This window comes from Salmo salar, chromosome 09 (genome assembly GCF_965601325.2).
Source record: "Salmo salar chromosome 09, fSalSal1, whole genome shotgun sequence".
Classification (NCBI taxonomy): domain Eukaryota; kingdom Metazoa; phylum Chordata; class Actinopteri; order Salmoniformes; family Salmonidae; genus Salmo; species Salmo salar.
Genome location: NC_138299.1, coordinates 137,444,079 through 137,465,264, shown reverse-complemented (window position 1 = coordinate 137,465,264; position 21,186 = coordinate 137,444,079). Strand labels below are relative to the sequence as shown.

At 38.1% G+C, this 21,186-nt stretch overlaps 1 protein-coding gene and 1 long non-coding RNA gene across 8 annotated transcripts in view; one reads left to right on the top strand and one right to left on the bottom strand.

The window, feature by feature from the left end:
- Positions 1-4,410: 4,410 nt before the first annotated feature.
- Positions 4,411-9,459, bottom strand: LOC106613024 (uncharacterized). 2 transcript variants are annotated; one of them, XR_006771176.2, is made up of 4 exons: positions 9,211-9,451; positions 8,735-8,860; positions 5,673-5,785; positions 4,411-5,181 (listed from the first exon to the last, which is right to left on the bottom strand). It is a non-coding gene; the product is annotated as an uncharacterized LOC106613024 (long non-coding RNA). The 2 variants fall into 2 exon arrangements; XR_014378902.1 differs by having other exon boundaries at positions 5,673-8,860; positions 9,211-9,459.
- Positions 9,460-20,840: 11,381 nt separating this feature from the next.
- LOC106613025 (neural cell adhesion molecule 1) overlaps positions 20,841-21,186 on the top strand; it is a 106,232-nt gene continuing 105,886 nt past the window's right edge. For 3 of the 6 annotated variants that reach the window (XM_014214879.3, XM_014214877.3, XM_014214873.3), the window contains exon 1: positions 20,841-21,129. In XM_014214879.3, coding sequence (XP_014070354.3) covers positions 21,078-21,129 — 52 coding nt within the window. In that variant the 5' untranslated portion in view covers positions 20,841-21,077. The remainder of the gene's footprint in view (positions 21,130-21,186) is intronic. The other 3 variants (XM_014214881.3, XM_045724634.2, XM_082956338.1) reach the window with 2 other exon arrangements.

Below are 21,186 nucleotides of genomic sequence, written 5' to 3'. Positions count from 1 at the left end.
AGAAAAGCAGAGAATTGTTTTCATTTCAAAAGAGAGATGAGAATTGAAAATGAATCCCAGGAAATAAGAGACGGGTGATCTTTCTACCTTTCTTCTGCCCACACATATCACACAATCAATGGAATTGAACAGAGGAACAAGCAGGGCCCTTCAAAGTACGGCTCATGCAGTTTACAGTACTTATTGTACTCAGAAGACTAGAGTTATGCTAGGGCACATGAATGAGTCATCACAGGCTTGTCTCTGACCATTGATTATGGGTATGGTTGAGCATGTATAATATGTTTTGTCTTCACATACTGAGATGAGGCCTATCAGAGTTGGGTAGGTTACTTCCTAAATGTAATCCTTTACAGTTAATAGTTCCCTGTCCAATATTGTAATCAGTAACGTAACTTTTGTATTATCCAAACTCAGTAACATAATCAGATTACTTTCCAATTACTTTCCCCCTTATGAGGCATTAGAAGACGACAAAAATGATCCATCAAACACATTTGGTGTGTTAACGTAGTGGTCTCTGACTTGTGGTCAGACTCGATCACGAACAAACTTAAACTTGCACCTTTTTTCAATGCTGAATTGAATGTCAATGACAAAACACAAAGTTGCCATAATGTATTTGTTTCGCAAACACCATTTCTGAATTTAAAAGTAATTGAATAAGTAATCATATAGTTTTTCAAAAGTATCTGTTATCTGATTACAGTTACATTTTTGTAATCATATTACAAGTAATTGATTACATGTAATCAGTTACTCCCCAACCCTGAGGCCTGTTGGGAGGAGTAGTCTTGTTGTATTAAGGGTGTTCAGTGAAGTTCAGTGAGTGTGTGTGTGACTGTAAATTAACTTGCAGTCAAACTTGAGGTACAGCCCACTGGGCAAAAACTGGTTGAATCAACGTAGTCATCAAGGCAAAGGGTGGCTACTTTGAAGAATCTGAAATATAAAATATATTTTGATTTGTTTAACACTTTTTGGTTACTACATTATTCCATATGTGTTATTTCATAGTTTTGATGTCTTCACTATTATTCTACAAATTAGAAAATTGTAAAAATAAAGAAAAACCCTTGGATGAGTTGGTGTGTCCACATTTTTGGACTGTACTGTATACAGTTGAAGTCGGAAGTTTACATACACTTAGGTTGTAGTATTTAAAACTCGTTTTTCAACCACTCCACAAATTTCTTGTTAACAAACTATAGTTTTGGCAAGTCGGGTAGGGCATCTACTTTGTGCATGACACAAGTCATTTTTCCAACAATTGTTTACAGACAGATTATTTCACTTATAATTCACTGTATCACAATTACAGTGGGTCAGAAGTTTACATACACTAAGATGACTGTGCCTTTAGACAGCTTGAAAAATTCCAGAAAATTATGTCAAGGCTTTAGGCTTCTGTTAGGCTAATTGACATCATTTGAGTCAATTGGAGGTGTACCTGTGGATGTGTTTCAAGGCCTACCTTCAAACTCAGTGCCTCTTTGCTTGACATCATGGGAAAATCTAAAGAAATCAGCCAAGACCTCAGAAAAAAAATTGTAGACCTCCACAAGTCTGGGTCATCCTTGGGAGCAATTTCCAAATGCCTGAAGGTACCACGTTCATCTGTACAAACAATAGTACTCAAGTATAACAGGAGGGACTGGTGCACTTCACAACATAGATTGCATCATGAGGCAGGAAAATTATGTAGATATATTGAAGCAACATCTCAAGACATCAGTCAGGAAGTTAAAGCTTGGTTGCAAATGGGTCATCCAAATGGACAATGACCCCAAGCATACTTCCAAAGTTGTGGCAAAATGGCTTCAGGACAACAAAGTCAAGGTATTGGAGTGGCCATCACAAAGCCCTGACCTAAGTCCCATAGAAATTGTGTGGACAGAACTGAAAAACCGTGCGCGAGCAAGGAGTCCAACAAACCTGACTCAGTTACACCAGCTCTGTCAGGAGGAATGGGCCAAAATTCACCCAACTTATTGTGGGAAGCTTGTGGAAGGCTACTTGAAACGTTTGACCCAAGTTAAACAATTTAAATTGTTTACTAATTGAGTGTATGTAAACTTCTGACCCACTGGGAATGTGATGAAAGAAATAAAAGCTGAAATAAATAATTCTCTCTACTATTATTCTGACATTTTACATTCTTAAAATAAAGTGGTAATCCTGACTGATTTAAGACAGGGAATTTTTACTAGGATTAAATGTCAGGAATTGTGAAAAACTGAGTTTAAATGTATTTGGCTAAGGTGTATGTAAACTTACGACTTCAACTGTATATAATAATAATAATGTAATAATTGTTGTTGTTGTTTCTCCGTAATACTACTAGCTACCTAGAAATTGGATGAAGTTGGGAGGCAATACGGGCTAGCTAAAGCCAATCTACCAACTTCATAACTAGCTACCAAGGATACATTTCAGGCTATCAATCAAGTTCGAGGAGCTAGCATTGTATGAAGGTAAAATTGTGCCATAAAGCGTACAAGTATGTAAAGAATGATTTGCACATGTAAAATATGAGTTGCACCTGTATAATCAGTTATATATATTTGCAAATATGTAACTTATTTTGAGAAAAATGCAACGACACTTGCAAGTCCATAACTTGTTGTGTGAATAAATACACCAACACTTGCAAACATGTAAGTTGATATGTGAATAAATTCAATAAGATTTGCAAGCATGCAACTAAATTTGAGAATGAATGCAACTAATTTACTAAACTTGCTACTGGTAAATCTTCTTATGTGAATCAAAACAACATTTACCTATGTCGAATCTGTGCGCTCATAGTTTAGGCACTAATTCAGGGACGAAGCTCGGCCAAACAACATCTGCAAGCAAGCAGCAGAGAAACACACACGTTCTGGTGGACAGGGCTTTTTCTTCTGGCCAATCAGATGAACAGGGCTTTTTCTTCTGGCCAATCAGGTGAGGCGTTGTCATTCTGGATTGCGCTTTCATGTTTCACAGGGTTCCGGTCTGGAAGCACGCTTTCCACTGTACTAAATATGGAATAAATGTATTAAAATTACTCGGTAGCTAAATTATATTCACTGAATTTAAAAGCTACAACAAGCTTGCTAATAATATTTTGAGGAGAACAGGCTAGCTTCCTGTAGAATCAAGACAAGAATAATGGTATGCCTCTTTCAGATTTGCTTAGCATACCTCTGCCAGCCACAGAACCACTGCCTGTGGTTGGTAAGCTCCTTCCTGGCTGGCCTTGTCCAGGGGTGACATTGGACATACCCACAGTGTCTCCCAACCCCCCTGTCTCAGTCCCCGGTAATTATTCTGCAATAGTTTATGTGTCGGGGGCAAGGGTCAACTTGTCTTATCTGGACCCTTATTCACAAAGCATCTTAGAGTAGGAGTGCTGATCTAGGATCAGTTTGACATTTTAGATCATAATGAATCAAATTATATTGACTGCACCCTAGATCAGCACTCCTACTGGTGTGTTGCATTACCATACAGGATTTACCTCAGTGTTTTGCCTAAAAGGCTGAGACTGGTCCATGGCTCTGGCAGACCTGCTCTCACTTGGGGCCAAAGCCAGGACACTGGTACTTTTCAGCTTTCATTTACATAACAATGGCTAAGTGTGAACTTTAACATCTTTAACAACTGTTTTGATTATGCAGAGGTTGTTAATTTTGCTCTTCACAAGTCCTCACTGTCAGCCCAAGCTATGGAAACAACTTCCTAGTACAACAGAAGGCTGTATACACTAGTGTAACACTGATGTTACAGGGGAAAAGCATCATTGGATGCTCTGTGAAAATGGGCCCTGGTGTAATTCTCGGTACCGGTACCCCCTGTATATAGCCTTGTTATTGAGATTTTATTGTTTTACTTTTTATTATTTTTTACTTTTAGTTTATTTGGTAAATATTTTCTTAACGCTTTCTTGAACTGCATTGTTGGTTATGGGCTTGTTAGTAAGTATTTCACGGTAAGGTCTACATCTGTTGTATTCGGAGCATGTGACAAATAAAGTTTGATTTGATTTGAATGTGTGATTTTAGGCATGCTCCCACTAACTAGCTCCAAGACAGGATTGTGTCGAGGCACAGATATGGGGAAGGGTACCAAAACATTTCTTCATCATTGAAGGTCCCAAGAACATAGTTGCCTCCATCACTCTTAAATAGAAGAAGTTTGGAACCACCAAGACTTTTCCTAGAGCTGGCCGCCCGGCCAAACTGAGCAATCGGGGGAGAGGTGACCAAGAACACGATGGTCACTCTGACAGAGCTCCAGAGTTCCTCTGTGGAGATGGGAGAACCTTCCAGAAGGACAACCATCTCTGCACCCCTCCACCAATCAGGCCTTTATGGTAGACTGGCCAGACGGAAGCCACTCTTCAGTAAAAGGCACATGACAGCCCACTTGGTTTGCCAAAAGGCACCTAAAACGTTTTATTATACATTTTTGCAGAGGAACTCAAACAAATAGGGTATCTCCTGATTTTCACTTTAACAAACATAGTTCTGAAGCTTTTGGCAGACTTTGGCAGATTCATTGGCTGTTTCCAGCCACGCCTCTCAATAGGAATTGTAACCACCTTAAAATAAGTTGAAAGTTGAGGTACTGTAATAGCGAGCCGAGTCAGTTGAAAGATTGATGCCAGGGATATTTTTGTTATCTGTTTGCTACTGAAGTGCTGTGGCCCTGTGTGGTCTTTCATTAGTTTTGTTTTTATTAATTTATTTCTGGTATCCTCCTACCTGAGCGGAATGAGGCCTGTCTTGTGTCGCACTATTAAAATCATCCCAGTGTGGAGATGAAACACCTGTGTGTTGCAAAGTCACATGCTCTAAGTCCTCTCTGCTCTACCTAGGTGTTTTAAACTAATGACTGTTTCAGCATGTACAAAACAACAACACCAAACATACATCATCTTAGCAAACATTTAAAAAGACGCCATAAAATCAAATTGACTTGACTACATTTAAAACAATACATTATACTATAGACCTGCTAAATTAATCACATCCAGCATAAAACAAATTCTAATTATATTGTATATTTATTTTAGAAGATGCAAAAATGATTCATGAAGCAAACATTGGATGACTTGGTGAAGGTGTGGTAGAGAGAAGCTGTTTTCCTCCCCCTCCTTCATCCATGGTGCTACTTCAAAATAGCATTAGGAGAGTCCTGTGAACATCAACAGTCATGAACTTGTCATTCTGAACAGCACCATCTTCCTAATTAATAACTTTGACATATTGGCATAATACGAAATTTGATGGGCAACAGTATCACCCCCATATCCTCCATAAAGTCTAAATACATGTTTAAAGATTATTTCAGTCAAGCATGTTGCCATGATGTGTAGAATCTGTTGTTGACAAAGGGGAATATTAATCCTAAATAAATAGAAAATGTTGTTGTTCCATGTAGATGGTGGATGGAGATGGTAGTCATGGATAATGATGGATGTTAGTCATCCTAGCGAATAATTAAAATATAGTCCACTTCAGATCAGCTAAATGTTCACACAATACTCACTGTTCTTGTTTCAAATGCATGGCTATTGTCTCACATTAATTAGGACCGCCCTGATCAACAGTCACAAAGTGCTTTACAGATACCCAGCCTGAATCCCCAAAGAGCAAGCAAAGCAGAGGCAGAAGCACAGTGACTACCTGGCTAAACTTGACCATCAGAAGTCTGAGACAAGGTAGAACGCCCTGTGAAATCAGGCCAGGGGTCCACAGCTGCAGTCGGAATGGCAGCACGACAAGGGGCTCAGGTCCTCCTGGAGGGGAGAAACAGACTGTTAGTGGGAGCATGCCTAAAATCACACATTACATCAGGGCCCATATTCACAGAGCATCCAATGGTGCTTTTCCACTGTAAGATCAGTGTTACACTAGTGTATACACCCTTCTGTTATACTGGGGAAATTGTTTCCATAGCTAGGGCTGACAGTGAGGACTTGTGAAGAGCAGAATCAACAACCTCTGCATAATCAAAACAGTTGCTTTGTGAGATGTTAAAGTTCACAGTTAGCCATTGTTATATAAATGCAGGCTGAACAGTATTAGTGGCCTGGCTTTGGCCCCAAGTGAGAGCAGGTCCGCCAGAGCCATGGACCAGTGAGACAAACATGTAGATTGACACAGAAAAGTCTGAGCCTTTTGGGTAAAACACTGAGGTACATCCTGTAAATCCTAGGGTCAGGTCCCATCAGTCAGTATCATTTGTTTCACTATGATCTAAAATGTGAAACTGATCCTCGATCAGCACTCCTACTCTAAGATACTTTGTGAATAAGGGTCCAGGTAAGACAAGTTGACCCTAGCCCCCGGCACATAAACTATTGCAGAATAATTACTGGTGTCATGACGTTAGCCTGTTGGGGGAGGTTTATGACCCCCATAAATACCTTTCCCCTTTTCTCTCTCTCTACTCTATAGAGTTGACTCTTGTAAAGCCTTTGTAACATAGAGTCTGGTAACATCAAAAGGTGGGAAACGGAACCATATTTCGGTAATCCAACCAGTTGAAAATATGCTTTGGTACTTAATGAATATGATCTCAGATCAGTTGTTGTCTGAGACATTACTACTAATGACAGGATGACAAACTGTATCTTGGAAAGTCGACACACTCTAGTTATCAGATTCACATGGAATTGTTGTGCAATTTAAATGTTTAAATATGAAACTATTTGTGAATAGATTAAATGTAATTTTAGCTTCTTAAATGAGAGAACGGTTTGTCATAGAGAAACTCTGCTCACTCAGAGGCCCCGCCCAAGTGAACAGACTTTGGTTGTAAACTATGAAACACGCCCTTCTTTCACCACTATATAAACCTGTTGACAAAAATTTAACTTTCTGTTCCGAGGACGCGAGGACGACGGTCCTACGTTAAAAGGGCTCAGATAATAACCTAATGAAATTAGCATCGTGTTCAATGTGACGATTGACACGCCGAAAGGATGAATTTCGACTATACCAGCCAGAATATAGCATAAACTTAAAAGTATGGCAACTTGGTATGAACTTTGAACTCTTATTCAGTAAAGAAGTGATACCTCCTAGCCGTTGCGTTAGCAACAGCAGCTGTAAACGTGGGCTAGGAGAGGACGGACAGAGTATCCATTCTACCACGCTCCAGTTCACAACTAGACATTCTTCAGAGGACAAGAGATCCATGCTGGACAACCCGGCCGTCTATCTACGACCAATCTGGACAAGAGATCCATGCTGGACAACCCGGCCGTCTATCTACGACCAATCTACCGAAGCGCAGCTCAGAGTAAATATTTATTGCATTTTCCTTTTTCAAATGGGCGGTTATTTAGAATGCAAAAGATACTGTATTTACGATAGCATAGCTGCCTACAGCCCGATAGAGACACAAAATCTCTTTGTTCCTCAGTCTTCCCGCTCTTTCATTCAAAACCCAACCCCCTTTCTTTGTGTAACCAGCCGTCATATCTGTTCCGTCCGCTAGGGACGTTTTCCTTTATGACATAATTCGCAATCAATGTATGATCCATTCTGTGTAGATGTAATTCTGTGTGATTATTTAGGTATTTAGTAAATAAATAATTAAACCAAATGTTGTATTGCTGATTCAACTTGTTAGCCAGGGTTCGTGAAGATAACCAAGAATTTACAACTTTCAGATGAGACTGAAGAAAGTGACGATTAAATATTGACTGCTACTGATGTAAAAGATTACCAGGTCTTTAAGAGTTTATTCGGAAGATAACAGCTCTATAAACATTATTTCGTGGTGCCCCGACTTTCTAATTAATTACATTTCCCTGATTAGCTTAATCCATTCTGTGTAGATGTAATTCTGTGTGATTATTTAGGTATTTAGTAAATAAATAATTAAACCAAATGTTGTATTGCTGATTCAACTTGTTAGCCAGGGTTCGTGAAGATAACCAAGAATTTACAACTTTCAGATGAGACTGAAGAAAGTGACGATTAAATATTGACTGCTACTGATGTAAAAGATTACCAGGTCTTTAAGAGTTTATTCGGAAGATAACAGCTCTATAAACATTATTTCGTGGTGCCCCGACTTTCTAATTAATTACATTTCCCTGATTAGCTTAATGATTTTATAGAATAGCATGTTATATAACTTAATCCGGCATAGCCAAAGACACGACACTGGGGACGGAGACAGGGTGTTGGGAGGTATTGTGGCCCTGTCCAATATCAGCCCTGGACAGGGCCAGCCAGGAAGGAGCTTACCCAATCACTCAGAGGCAGTGGTTGTGTGGCTAGCAGAGGTGTGCTTAGCAGATCCGAAAGAGAGGCATAACATTATTTGAATGAGAATTCAGTCCACTTGACAATTCAAACAGAATTCAGTATTCTTCATGCTGATGATTTGTACAACAGACAGATAGCAATACAGTGCAGATATATTAAAACATAATATGGAATGTAACACAGAAACAGATTATATGAATGAGGTGGTTGAAAATAATACAATTACTACAGGTAGCTAGCTCTGTTCATGCTTTTCCTGAAAATGTTTACCTGATATTATAGCTAGCTAGTTGATGATGTTGTTCTAGCTAGCTCACTCAACGCTGGCTTTTGTCCTCTTCGCTGGTCTGCAGATGCATGACTACATGATCATGATGTTGTGGCTGTAACATTTAACGGACACTAGAACATCAACAACTAGCTAGCTGACATTTCAGGAAAAGCTAGAATCTGAGAGATCTCACTCTTTTTTCTGTGTAGCAGTTAGCTCTCATCTCATCTGGGCACTGCATCAGCCAGATGAAGCAACTGCACATCTAATCTTCTTCCCCATCCCATCTTGTCTTGTCTTGATTCTACAGGGAGCTGGCCTGTTGTCCATAAAACTTTATTAGCAAGCTAGCTAACAGAGATCTCAACTTGCTAACTAGCAAAGCCAAGCAACTACACACCAAATATACACAGAGCCAACAGTTATTTTCAAAAAAAATGTGTCTCTACCAAATGACAAGTACACAGCTAGACCTACCGTATTACTCTGTTACACAACGTAAGAACCACTAACCACAGACTAGCCAGAAAGCTCTAATGCTAGCTAGCTAACGTTAGCTAACCAGCATTGTAATGTCAATAGATAAGAGGCTAGCTAGCTAGCATCAGCTTTGTAGCAGTTATGCTATGTTGAAACACTTTTTTAAATGATTCCCTTCATCTTCCTCACCAATGCCGTATTGTAGCTTTCAAATTCTGTGAATATCATTTAGCTTGCTAGTCATTTTTACAAATTTGATCCATATTTAGCACAGTGGAAAATGTGCTTTCAGACCGGAACCCTGTGAAACATGAAAGCGCGTTCCAGAATGACAGCACCTCAGCTGATTGGTTGGAAGAAAAAGCCCTATCCATCAGAGCTTGTGTATTTCTCTGATGCTTGCTTGCATAATTGTTTTTTATAACTACAAAACATTTGCCTGAGGTTAGTCGCAAAATTAGTGCCAAAACTCTCTGCGCACAGATTCGACATCGGCAAATGTAGTTTTGATTCACCGAAGAAGATTCACCAGTGCAAGTTTAGTAAATGAGTTGTATTCATTCTCAAATGTAGTTGCATGTTTGTATGCAAGCGTTGTTATAATTATTCACATATCACATTATCTGCTTGCAAGTGTTATTGCATTTATTATCCAAATATTTTTTGCAACTACAAGACTGATTATACAGGTGCAACTCATATTTTACATGAGCAAATCATACTTTAAATGCTTGTACACTTAAGGCACTATTTTAACTACATAAGCTAGCTTGTCTAAATATCTTAGCTGGCCTGCAATAACTAAATGTACTGAATAAGACTCATATTCCTTTCAATCTTTTACCCAGATTTTAGCAGAGATGCAGACTAGCGTATTTAGTTTCTTTAAAGAAATAACCACCAGTCAGGAGGACACAGACAGCTCAAGAGATGTGCTTATAGATACAGTATGTAGAAAAATAGGCAGATTTTTATTTACATAGAATTAAGCATAATGATAATGACTCTAGACTGCAAGAAAAAGCTGTTTCAGGTGTTTGAAAAATGCAAAATTCGCCAACTCACATACTTCCTGTCCCCTCAGTTTTTGGGTTGTAGGATACCCCTGGTTGTGCCTCATTATTTGCAATATATCAGCGTAGGAATATGCAATCAGTAAACAAAAATACCTACTGATCATGAATCAACATGAGAAATTAAAACAAAGAGATTAATATGAATCTTGTCATGGCTTGTCATACATCATGAATAAACTGACAATCCCAGACAACATTCTAGAGAGATTGAAGCTGTGAAACAAACATAATGACATTGCACATTAGCTGTGAATACTGAGCACAAATACCATATTTCTGAGGACTATCGCATCTCACTGAGAATTTTTTTTAGATAAACTCCACTGCATTGTCTGTTAATCAATAATGTATGTTACGTCCTTCATCCATCTAGATGGGCTCATTTGGAGAACAGTTTGGATGCTTATGTTTTGACAGATTTATGATGCTAGGCAGTTCTTCACCACCTGTTCAAACACCACAGCTGCAATGATGTCATTTTATGTCATTATCAGATTGTAATTTGGATCTGTATTTCAGTTATTGTAATTTGGATCTATATTTCAGTTATCCATCACAATAATTGAGTGGCAAAGTATTATGTTTTCTTTCATTTGGTATGGCTGCTGCTGTGTGAGTGAGTGAGTGACTATGATTGTGTGGTAAGAGTGTGTCTACTGTATGAGTGTGTGTGACTCAGAGGCACTAGCGTAAGTGGTCCTGTATGGCTCAGTTTTGTAGAGCATGGCGCTTGCACTGCCAGAGTTCTAAGTTCGCTTCCCGCGGCCACCCATACGTACAAATGCATGTATGACTGTAAATTGCTTTGGATTAAAGCGTCTGCTAAATGGCATATATTCTTATAAGGAAACTGCATCTGGAAACATACAGTATGTAATAATGAGAGAAAGGAAGAAAGAATTTGTGACATAATGACAGACTTCTTGTTGTAGGAGGACAACACACTAAGTGTGTTTTTGTATCAGAAACCTTTATATTGAATTTAATTTAATCTTAGCTACACTCTTGATAATCTGAGGTAGGCTTGACAATGAACAGCAGTTTTGTCTCTTCATATTCCACTGATTAGTAATTGGATGAAAACAATGCGCATTTTCATTTGCTTTTTAATTTATGGAATGTATGATGGTGTCATGCGTTTTATTGTTTTGTTTTGTCAATTTTCAGACCAAATCATAGCTGCCAGTTAATTCAGTAGCACAGTCTCTCTCGCTCATTCATTTGTCACTCCAAAGTAATTATTTTTTGGTAAAGCATGATAAGATTGCAAGGTTGTTTCAAACAGTGTGTAATTTATTAAATGGAAAACAGAATGCATTATCAGACGGTAAGCTTATTAGTCTCTATTTAGAGTGCCTTTTTGTCTCTCTCACGTGTGTGTGTGTGCGTGTGTGTGTGTGTGTGTGTGTGTGTGTGTGTGTGTGTGTGTGTGTGTGTGTGTGTGTGTGTGTGTGTGTGTGTGTGTGTGTGTGTGTGTGTGTGGTGTGTGTGTGTGTGTGTCAGAACGAAGTGGGTGTGCATGTTGTTGGGATTTTTCAGATCCAGGTGTCAAGTGTAGAACCAGAGATGAGATCAGACAACAATGTAAAAGCAAAAGTTAATATTTAATGTATGGTAATGGAGAAAGTTCATGGAACCAATATCTTTCAAGACAGCAGGGCTGAGTATACACAGCAGTCTACAGCATATGTGTCTCTTTCCCAAGACTGTAAATGTACCTTGCATTTATCACTGAAACCTATCAGTATTCTACAATGAAAGAGTAGACAGCTGCTGCCCCCAACAGACATCAAGGCAGTATTGCAGGAATGTTGTAGACCCCTGCTGAATCCTACGGAAGTCCAGAAAATACATATGAATAAAAAAGCAATTCCCTTGTTATGTCGAGATCACATATTTATAATCACTACATAATACATTTGTTTTATTGAGATCACGAGAATTTTCATGACATAACAAAATTTGTTTCTGTCGAGATTACGAAATAAACTCTATAAATAGCACTATACGTATTGATGATAGATTGACAGTATGGCTGAGACTGCAGAGCCCACGGAGGATCAGCACATACGTTTTAATTGATTGCTACACTAAGGGATTCTACATTTCATGTTAACGTCATGCTTTCATTCGTGTTTAAAGCTCATTATCAGTCTATAAATTAGCCCTGAACGATCCCTGACAGGCAGCGCCGTCTCCCAGGATGTGTGCCACCCCGAAGACCAGTGCCAATTGCATGCAAGCAACAACGCAGCTAACTTGGCAAATGTTGTAAGCGAGCGAGCTAGCTAGTTAACTACATAGTTTTGTTTTCCAAGCTGGTTGTTAGCTTGCATCTCTAATATGTGAATAAGGGACACTAATATCGACATTTACAGAGCGAGTGAGCTCGATTCCTGACAGGCCGATCAGAGTCAATAGCAGCCTCAGATCAGTATTTACCTGGCTAAAAGAGAAGGAATATAATATCTATTGTTTACAGGAAACCCATTCAACAATTTTAGATGAAGTTTTGTGGAAAAAGGACTGGGGGGTGAAATATATTTCTCCCATGGTCAAAGAAATTCAAAAGGGGTGATGGTTTTAATTGTAATTTTGATCCAAATGTGCACATTTTCCAAACAGATCATCAAGGGAGATGGATTATTTTAAATATGTTATTGGACAATAAACAGATATGGCTTATTAACCTATAAGGTCCAAATAATGATGATCCAAGCTTCTTTGACAATATATATAAGAATTGATCAACTGTACAAGCAACACTAGACTCTATTATTATAGTGGGAGATTTTAACACGGTCTTAAATACCTCTATGGACCGGAAAGGAAATCACACTACAAACTATCACCCTCAGGCACTTAAGGAAATCATGAATGTCATAGATATATTGGAATTAGTGGATATATGGAGACTTAAATACCCTCCCTGATCTAGTGAGATATACATGGCGGAGGCTTAATCAAACTAGTCATCTTGACTACTTTCTTATGCCATTCTCTCTGGCACCAAAAGTTTAAAAAGTGTTGATAGGGGACAGAATGCGGTCGGATCATCACATAATTGGCATATATATTACTCTTACAGAATTTCCAGGTGGGCGAGGATATTGGAAATTTAATCAAAGCCTACTAGATGATAAATTGTTTAGAACTAGGACAGAAGAATTTATAACTGACTTTTTCAGACATAACATAGGTACAGCATATTGTATGGGACACTTTTAAGTGTGCCTTTAGAGGCCATGCAATTCAGTACTCATCTATAAAACAAAAGCAATTTAGATCAAAAGAGTCTATATTAATAAAGGAAATTGAAGGACTAACAGTACAGTTAGATAGCAATAAAAACTGTACCATAGAGGCACAGAATAAGTTAGAGGAAAAACAAAAAATGCACCAAATTTTTCAATCTTCTATATAGAAATGCTACCAAAACATGTATTAAAACTTGTTACAAATGATGGAGTCACACATGATTCACCAAATGATATTTTGAAAGAGGAAGTAAAGTACTTTAAGAATATGTTTTCGTTTCAGTCTCCTCCATGGATGGATTTTTTTCCCTAATAATAATGTAAAATTAACATCTGTACAGAAAGACTCATGTGAAGGCCAAATTAGAGAGGAGGAACTTCTTGATGCAATTGGGGCCTTTAAGGATGGGAAAACTCCAGGGCTGGATGGCATACCAGTGGAAGTATACAGAACTTTTTTTTTATACACTCAGGAGGACCATTATTAGCATGTTTTAACCACTCCTATATAAATGGTAAATTATCAGACAAGCAACAAGAAGGTCTGATATCATTATTACTGAAACAGGACCCAAATGGTATATATAAAGATCCAGTCCATTTAAAAAATTGGAGACCTCTTACACTTCAGTGTTGTGATGCAAAAATCCTAGCAAAATGCTTGGCGCATAGAATTAAAAAAGTATTGTCAGATATTATTCATCCCAGGTTTTTTACATGGACGATACATTGGAGATAATATAAGACAAGTACTGGAAACAATAGAATACTATGAAATATCGGGGACACCAGGCCTGGTTTTCATAGATGATTTTGAAAAGGCTTTTGATAAAGTACGACTGGAGTTTATATATAAATGCCTAGAATATTTTAATTTTGGGGAATCTCTTATAAAATGGGTTAAAATGATGTATAGTAACCCTAGGTGTAAAATAGTAAATAATGGCTACATCTCAGAAAGTTTTAAACTATCTAGAGGAGTAAACAAGGTTGTCCACTATCGGCATATCTATTTACTATTGCCATCGAAATGTTAGCTGTTAAAATTAGATTAAACAATAATATTAAGGGATTAGAAATCCGTGGCTTAAAAACAAAGGTGTCATTGTACTCTGATGATTCATGTTTTCTTTTAAAACCACAATTAGAATCTCTCCACAGCCTCATAGAGGATCTAGATACTTTTGCTATCCTCTCTGGATTAAAACCAAATTATGATAAGTGATCCAATATTACGTATTGGATCACAAAACAAATGCAAATTTTACATTACCATGTAGGTTACCAATTAAATGGTCTGACGGAGATGTGGACATACTCGTGATACAAATCCCAAAAGAAAGAAATGATCTCACTCCAATAAGTTTTTATAGAAAGTTATCAAAAATAGATAAGATCTTGCTACCATGGAAAGGAAAATAACTGTCTATTTGTGGAAAAATCACCCTGATTAACTCTTTAGTCATATCACAGTTTACCTATTTGCTTATGGTTTTGCCTACATCTAGTGACCTGCTTTTTAAATTATATGAACAAAAAATATTCAATTTTATTTGGAACGGCAAGCCAGACAAAATTAAAAGGGCCTATTTATATAACGAATATGAATTCGGAGGGCAGAAATGATTAAATATTAAAGCATTAGACCTCTCACTAAAGGCATCAGTCATACAAAAATTATACTTAAATCCAAACTAGTTCTCTAGTAAATTAGTAAGCATGTCTCATCCTATGTTCAAGAAGGGACTTTTTCCCTTTATTCAGATTACACCTGCTCACTTTCGGTTGTTTGAAAAGGAAATAATCTCCAAAATATCGTTATTTTTTTAAACAAGCCTTAGAAAGTTGGTTGCAATTTCAGTTTACTCCACCTGAAAAGACAGAACAAATAATACAACAAATATTGTGGTTAAACTCAAATATACTAATTGATTAAAAAAACGTATTTTTCGAAGAAATATTTAAAAATTGTATAATTTTAGTGAATGATATCATAAATAGGACTGGTGGAGTTATGTCACACATACAGCTAACACAGACATATAGAAATGAGCTGCTCTACCCAAAATTACAACCAATTAATTGCAGCACAACCACAGAAATGGAAGAGGCAAGTAGAAGGGAAGAGATAGTTGGGAAGAGATTTTCGATGTACCCATTCCATGGCACATGGTTTATGAATTGATACGTAAAACAACACCGGATTCAAAACTTCGAATTATACACAATTCTTGCAACCAATAGAATGTTATATATATGGGGGATACAATCTTCCCAGCTCTGCAGATTCTGCTGTAAGGAGGCAGAGTCATTAGATCATTTATTTTGGTATTGTCCATATGTAACTCGTTTTTGGTCACAGGTCTAGGAATTGCTGAAGAATTGCAACATTTGCCTAGAACTAACGCTGCCGATAGCAATACTGGGTGATTTGAAAAGCCATAGACAATCAATCAATAATATAATAATTATTTTAGCAAAAAAATATATTTTGAATTTACAATCTGTAGAAGCTATGAGAGTAGAAAGGTTCAGTACTTTTGTGAAGCATCAATGCACAGTTTAAAAATATATGGCAAATAGAAATCTGAAATGGATGATGTTGCGAGACAGATGGGATGGGTTGAATGGAGCTGAAGGGTGGGACTAATAACAAGATAACCAATGTAAAACATACGGTGTCTGTAAAATGTATATAGGTTCAGAACTTTTGTGAAATAGCACAGTTACAAATAGAAATCAAACTGGATGGACATCAGAAATAGAAGAAGGACTAAAAACAAACAAAATTTAACTATTGTAAAATAGATTATGTCTGTAAAATGTGTATAAGATATATAAACTGAAGGTAGAAGCCTAAGTGTTATTGTTTATTAGTTTACTCCAATTGGGGAAGGGTGGTAGGGTTTGCGGGGAATAATAAAGGTATATTCTAAAAAAGTATGTATGTCTATATAGGTATGTGTATGTATATATGTGTATATGTATGCATGCGTGTATGTATATGGATATATATATTTACCCAAAAAATATATGGGGGATTGGAAATGATGCAGACAATTACATTGATGGAAGCAACATTCTTTCCGCAATATTAAGCTGATCCACCCCTAAAGAAAAAAGAAAAAAAGAAAAAAATAGCAGCCTCTTAGGCTGATAAATCAGCATGCTGGCTTGTAGGCTGTTTCATAGGTAAAGCTCCTTGCAGGCAAATTAGGAGTCAGTGCATTATGTATATGATCAAGAGTGGGGGTGCTATATTCCTGGCAGGCTGATCAGATTCAATAGAAGCCTCAGAGGCTGATAAGTCAGGATGCTGCCTTGTAGGCAGTCTGCAAGGAGCCTTACATATGAAACAGGCTACAAGGCAGCATCCTGATTTATCAGCCTATGAGGTTACTTTTGACTCTGATCAGCCTAACAGGAATAGAGCCTACCCTCTCCGGATTATATGCATCAGCCTTTAAAGCGCTGACAGCTAATCTGCCTGCAAGGTGCCTTACCTATGAAACAGCCTACAAAGCAGCATACGGATTTATCAGCCTCTGAGGCTGACATTTAATGTGATTATCCTGTCATGAATGGAGTGACCCTTATAATTATACACATCAGTAATGCAAGCTAACAACCAGCATAGATAACAAGCTAGTCTACTAGCTAGCTAGCCAACATGACTACCTAGCTAACAATACTAGCCAAGTTAGCTGTGTTGTTTCTTGCATGTGATTGGCTGTGGTCTTGGGGTGGCACTCAGCCTGGGAGACAGGGCTGCCTGTCAGGCATCGTTCAGGGCTTAAATGCCCCGCTTTGCAATGCAGCCACAGGGCCACTTGGTGAGGTGGTAATAATGCTTCTGAACAAATGAATGGATGATGCATGGTCATTTTGATTATCTCGTGATCTCGACAAAGCTACTTTTGTTATGGTGTGATCATGAGATAAATCTCGACATCATGATCTCGACATAACGAGGGAATATTTTTTTAAATATAGTATGTCCTCTCAAAATTTTCGTAGAATCCAACATTCTCTCCATGTTTCTTTTCTGCAACAACATGTGTGGCATTATACTACCACTAGATGGTAGCAGCTGCCCAAAATGATATCTAAGGGTTGTCGCGTCTGGCATGAGGAGCAGGTTCAAAAGTCGTTCTTCAGTGCCTCTGTCCTCTGATTCTTCCTGTGCAAGGCCTTTCATATTCCCAGAATTCAGACAAAAACAAGAGAGTGGAGGAAGGGGGATATAGTTTCAGTTGTATGGCCTTTAGATGTCTTGCAGGTAGCTACATTGTTTATTATATTAAGATTTATAAACTGGGTGGTTCAAGCCCTGAATGCTGATTGGCTGACAGCTGTTGTATATCAAACTGTATACCACGGGTATGACAAAACATGTATTTTTACTGCTCTAATTACGTTGGTTACCAGTTTATATATGCAGTAAGGCACCTCGGGTGGTTGTTGTATATTGTCAATATACCACGGCTAAGGGCCGTGCATAAGAACAGCCTTTAGCCGTGGTATATTGGCCATATACCATACCCCCTCTGGCCTTATTGCTTAAATAACCCACAACGTTAACACTTTACTTGACACCCTGTGTCATAACACTGTCATGTAGACCTATTGTAACATATATAGCGTTATTTTATGGCTGGTTATGACACCAACATAAGAGTGTCAAAACCCACAAAACCTACCACGGTAGTTATTTTATGGCTGGTTATTACACCTACATAAGAGTGTCAAATACCACAAAACCTACCACACAAGGCGAACCATTCCATTACACCATAGCCTACTTGTCAACAGTATGTTTACGTTAAATAACATTTTCTGAAATGTACCATATTAAATGATCATTGTAATTGGGCACAATTTTATGTCAGGCACATATACCAATGCTCTGTTGCTGATGACTGGGATGAATGAAGGAGCAGATTTCAGGAGCAGTACAAGACACCCTCTTTGTGACTGAATGCTGACATGAGCATGTACTGTACGTGAAAGACTTATCTGGTTTATATGATTATGATGGTCATAATGCTTTTTGACAGTGTCATAAAGTGCATTTTCTGCAATTTATTTAAAATGTGATGAAGAAAAAAACATTACTGTAAAGAATGCATTGCAACAACAACAAAGGACTTAAGAAACAAACTTTAAAACGAAAGGAAACTTCTTGGCAGGGAAAAAAAACATTTGAATATGTAGGTGCCATAACCAGCCATAATGCAATATATGTCACAACAGGTGTAAATATATGGGTGATGACAGTGCTATGACCATATTATTACAGGTTTTTGACAAGTTATGTCAGCTGTTATGACATACTATGGCATGGATATGACCGTATCATAACGTGTTATGACGATGGGTGTCAAGTAAAGTGTTACCCAAAGTAGGGCAATGTATTTGGAGAAGGAAATGGGATGTTGGGACTGTGGGAGTGATGAGGACACATTCATTGCATTATGCTATGGGCACAATAACACAGTATTAGCAAGGGAACTAATACTAAGAATCTAATAAAATCATGAGATGCTCATAGCTGCTAGGAGAACAGGTAATCTAGGCACTGAAAGATCAATCTTCTCTCTGTTTTTATAGATTTGTTCAATGTCTCCCATATGGATTTCATGTAACGAAAACATGAACAGGGCAGACTACACACCAGTGGAGGATTTCACATCTAAGTACCATAGGGTTATCAGTAAACTCTCAAAATAATATCCAAGCCACTTCACCTGTGTTGGATCGAACTGTTGTTCTCTAATGCATGCTTTTAACCCTGCATTATCTGTGTCACGGGAGCCAAGCTTGCACAAGTAATTTGGACAACATTCATTATAAATACATACTAGAGCAGATAGACCTCTATGGAACCAATCTACAGACCTGGGCCCCTTATTCAAGTGTAGGAGTGCTGATCTAGGATCAGGTCTCCCCTGCGCACTATTTTACAGCAAATCCTTGTGATTCGAATTGGGCGGATTAATTCACGTGTATTCATCATGATCTAAAAGGCCAAATTTATCCTAGATTAGCACTATGACGCTTTATGAATACAGGCCCTGGCACTGGTCCTCTTTCACACAGCATCCATAAAGACAAACCCATGCTCTGTCTTCTAAGACGTCATCTTACCAATGGATACAATAGCTCTAGTAAGATGTAAAGTATTCACAGAATATCTGAACTGTTCTTTATACAACAACCCCAAACATGCTAGAGAAGAGCAAAGGTGATGACGTGTGGCACCATTATCGCTGACCAGTGAAACACTGGACAACTATGTGGTGAAACGAGGATGGGATGATGAACGATCTGGTGAGAGCACAGCACGGAAGTATGGTGATGACATCATATGACTAGTGATGATATCATAGGCTTGTAGTTGCAGTGACAAATATGATTACGTAAAAATATATAGTATCACATCTAATGACATAAAGATATGTAACTCCTTGAGATAGATACATCTCCAATTTGATGGCAACAACAATATTACAGGCCTGTTGCCATGATATCAGCTTCCCAATTCCTTTAAAGACTTACGTGTGTTTGTGTGTATGTGTGCTCGTCTATGTCTGTATGTATGTGTATGTGAGACACAGGCAGACTCCTCTAGTTCTCTGCCTCCCCAGATTAATATCAGGGCTGTACAAAGGGGCCCTCTATGCCCTGCAGGACGACTCCCAGGACAATGAATCCACTGTCTGACAACACCATCGCTAACTCCTGTTAACTGATACATGTGCAAATCTCCCAGCTGAGATTACAGGGAATCTCATCCCTCAATTGTACCTGTTCTTCCTGTGATAATAGTTATGACAACGTTTATGATGATGGCGTGACCAAACCGTTCACTTGTGTAATTAATCAAATCGATTTGACAACAATACATAGACTAAGTTTACTTTCTTTTTCGCATGTATGACTTGTGCATTTTCTAGAAATAATCATGTTGAGGTGGAATAAGAGATGTACTGTGTTTTCTGTCAGAGATGACAAAGAGAAAGAATTTGGCTTTCCAGATAGAGAGAAGATAACAAAGGCTTTCATGTGTCTATCTTACAATCTGCTCTGCTTGAACTTCAGCTATCTTAAACCTATTATGTTTTGACAAAATAACTCTTAATTCAACAGCCATTCTGAAATCACAGTAGCTGTTGGAGAACGTGTGACTATAGTCCTTGTCTGCTCAGCAGCAGTAGCCTACACCTGAACAAAAAATGAATTCAGAAAGTGTCAGTCTAGATCTCTCCTGTGTTGGTATCATCTCACAGCTCTGTAGTTTGATTTTAAATGTATATTTTGCATACGTCTGTCAAAATGTTGAATAATGGTAGGCGTATACGAATAGCCCTATAGTTTATGTTTGACCTGTTTTGAATTGAAAAGGTAGGAGGACCACGGACTACTGCGCATAGCGCACTATTTTACAGCAAATCCTTGTGATTCGGATTGGGCGGATTAATTCACGTGTCTATGGAGGCAGTGGCTTGTCACTCATTCTTTGAACAGTGTGCTGGCGCTGATCTTCTGCCGCTGCTACATCGATAATCAACTATACAGAATACCAATTTGCCATACGAAAAATAAATATCTAGCAATATGGGAATGTATTATTTTTGAAAATATCAAGAACAATATCTAAATATCAAGAACAACCACAACATTCTTCCATAAGACATTTGCGTGGTCTAATCAAGGAGTTGCGATGCTCCACGCAAAGGATTTCATTTTAGCCTTGCTTCTCGTGGGCTCTACAGGTAAGATAGTTAAGCTATTGTTACAGTTTTTCGTAATTACTTCTATTCAGGCCAGAG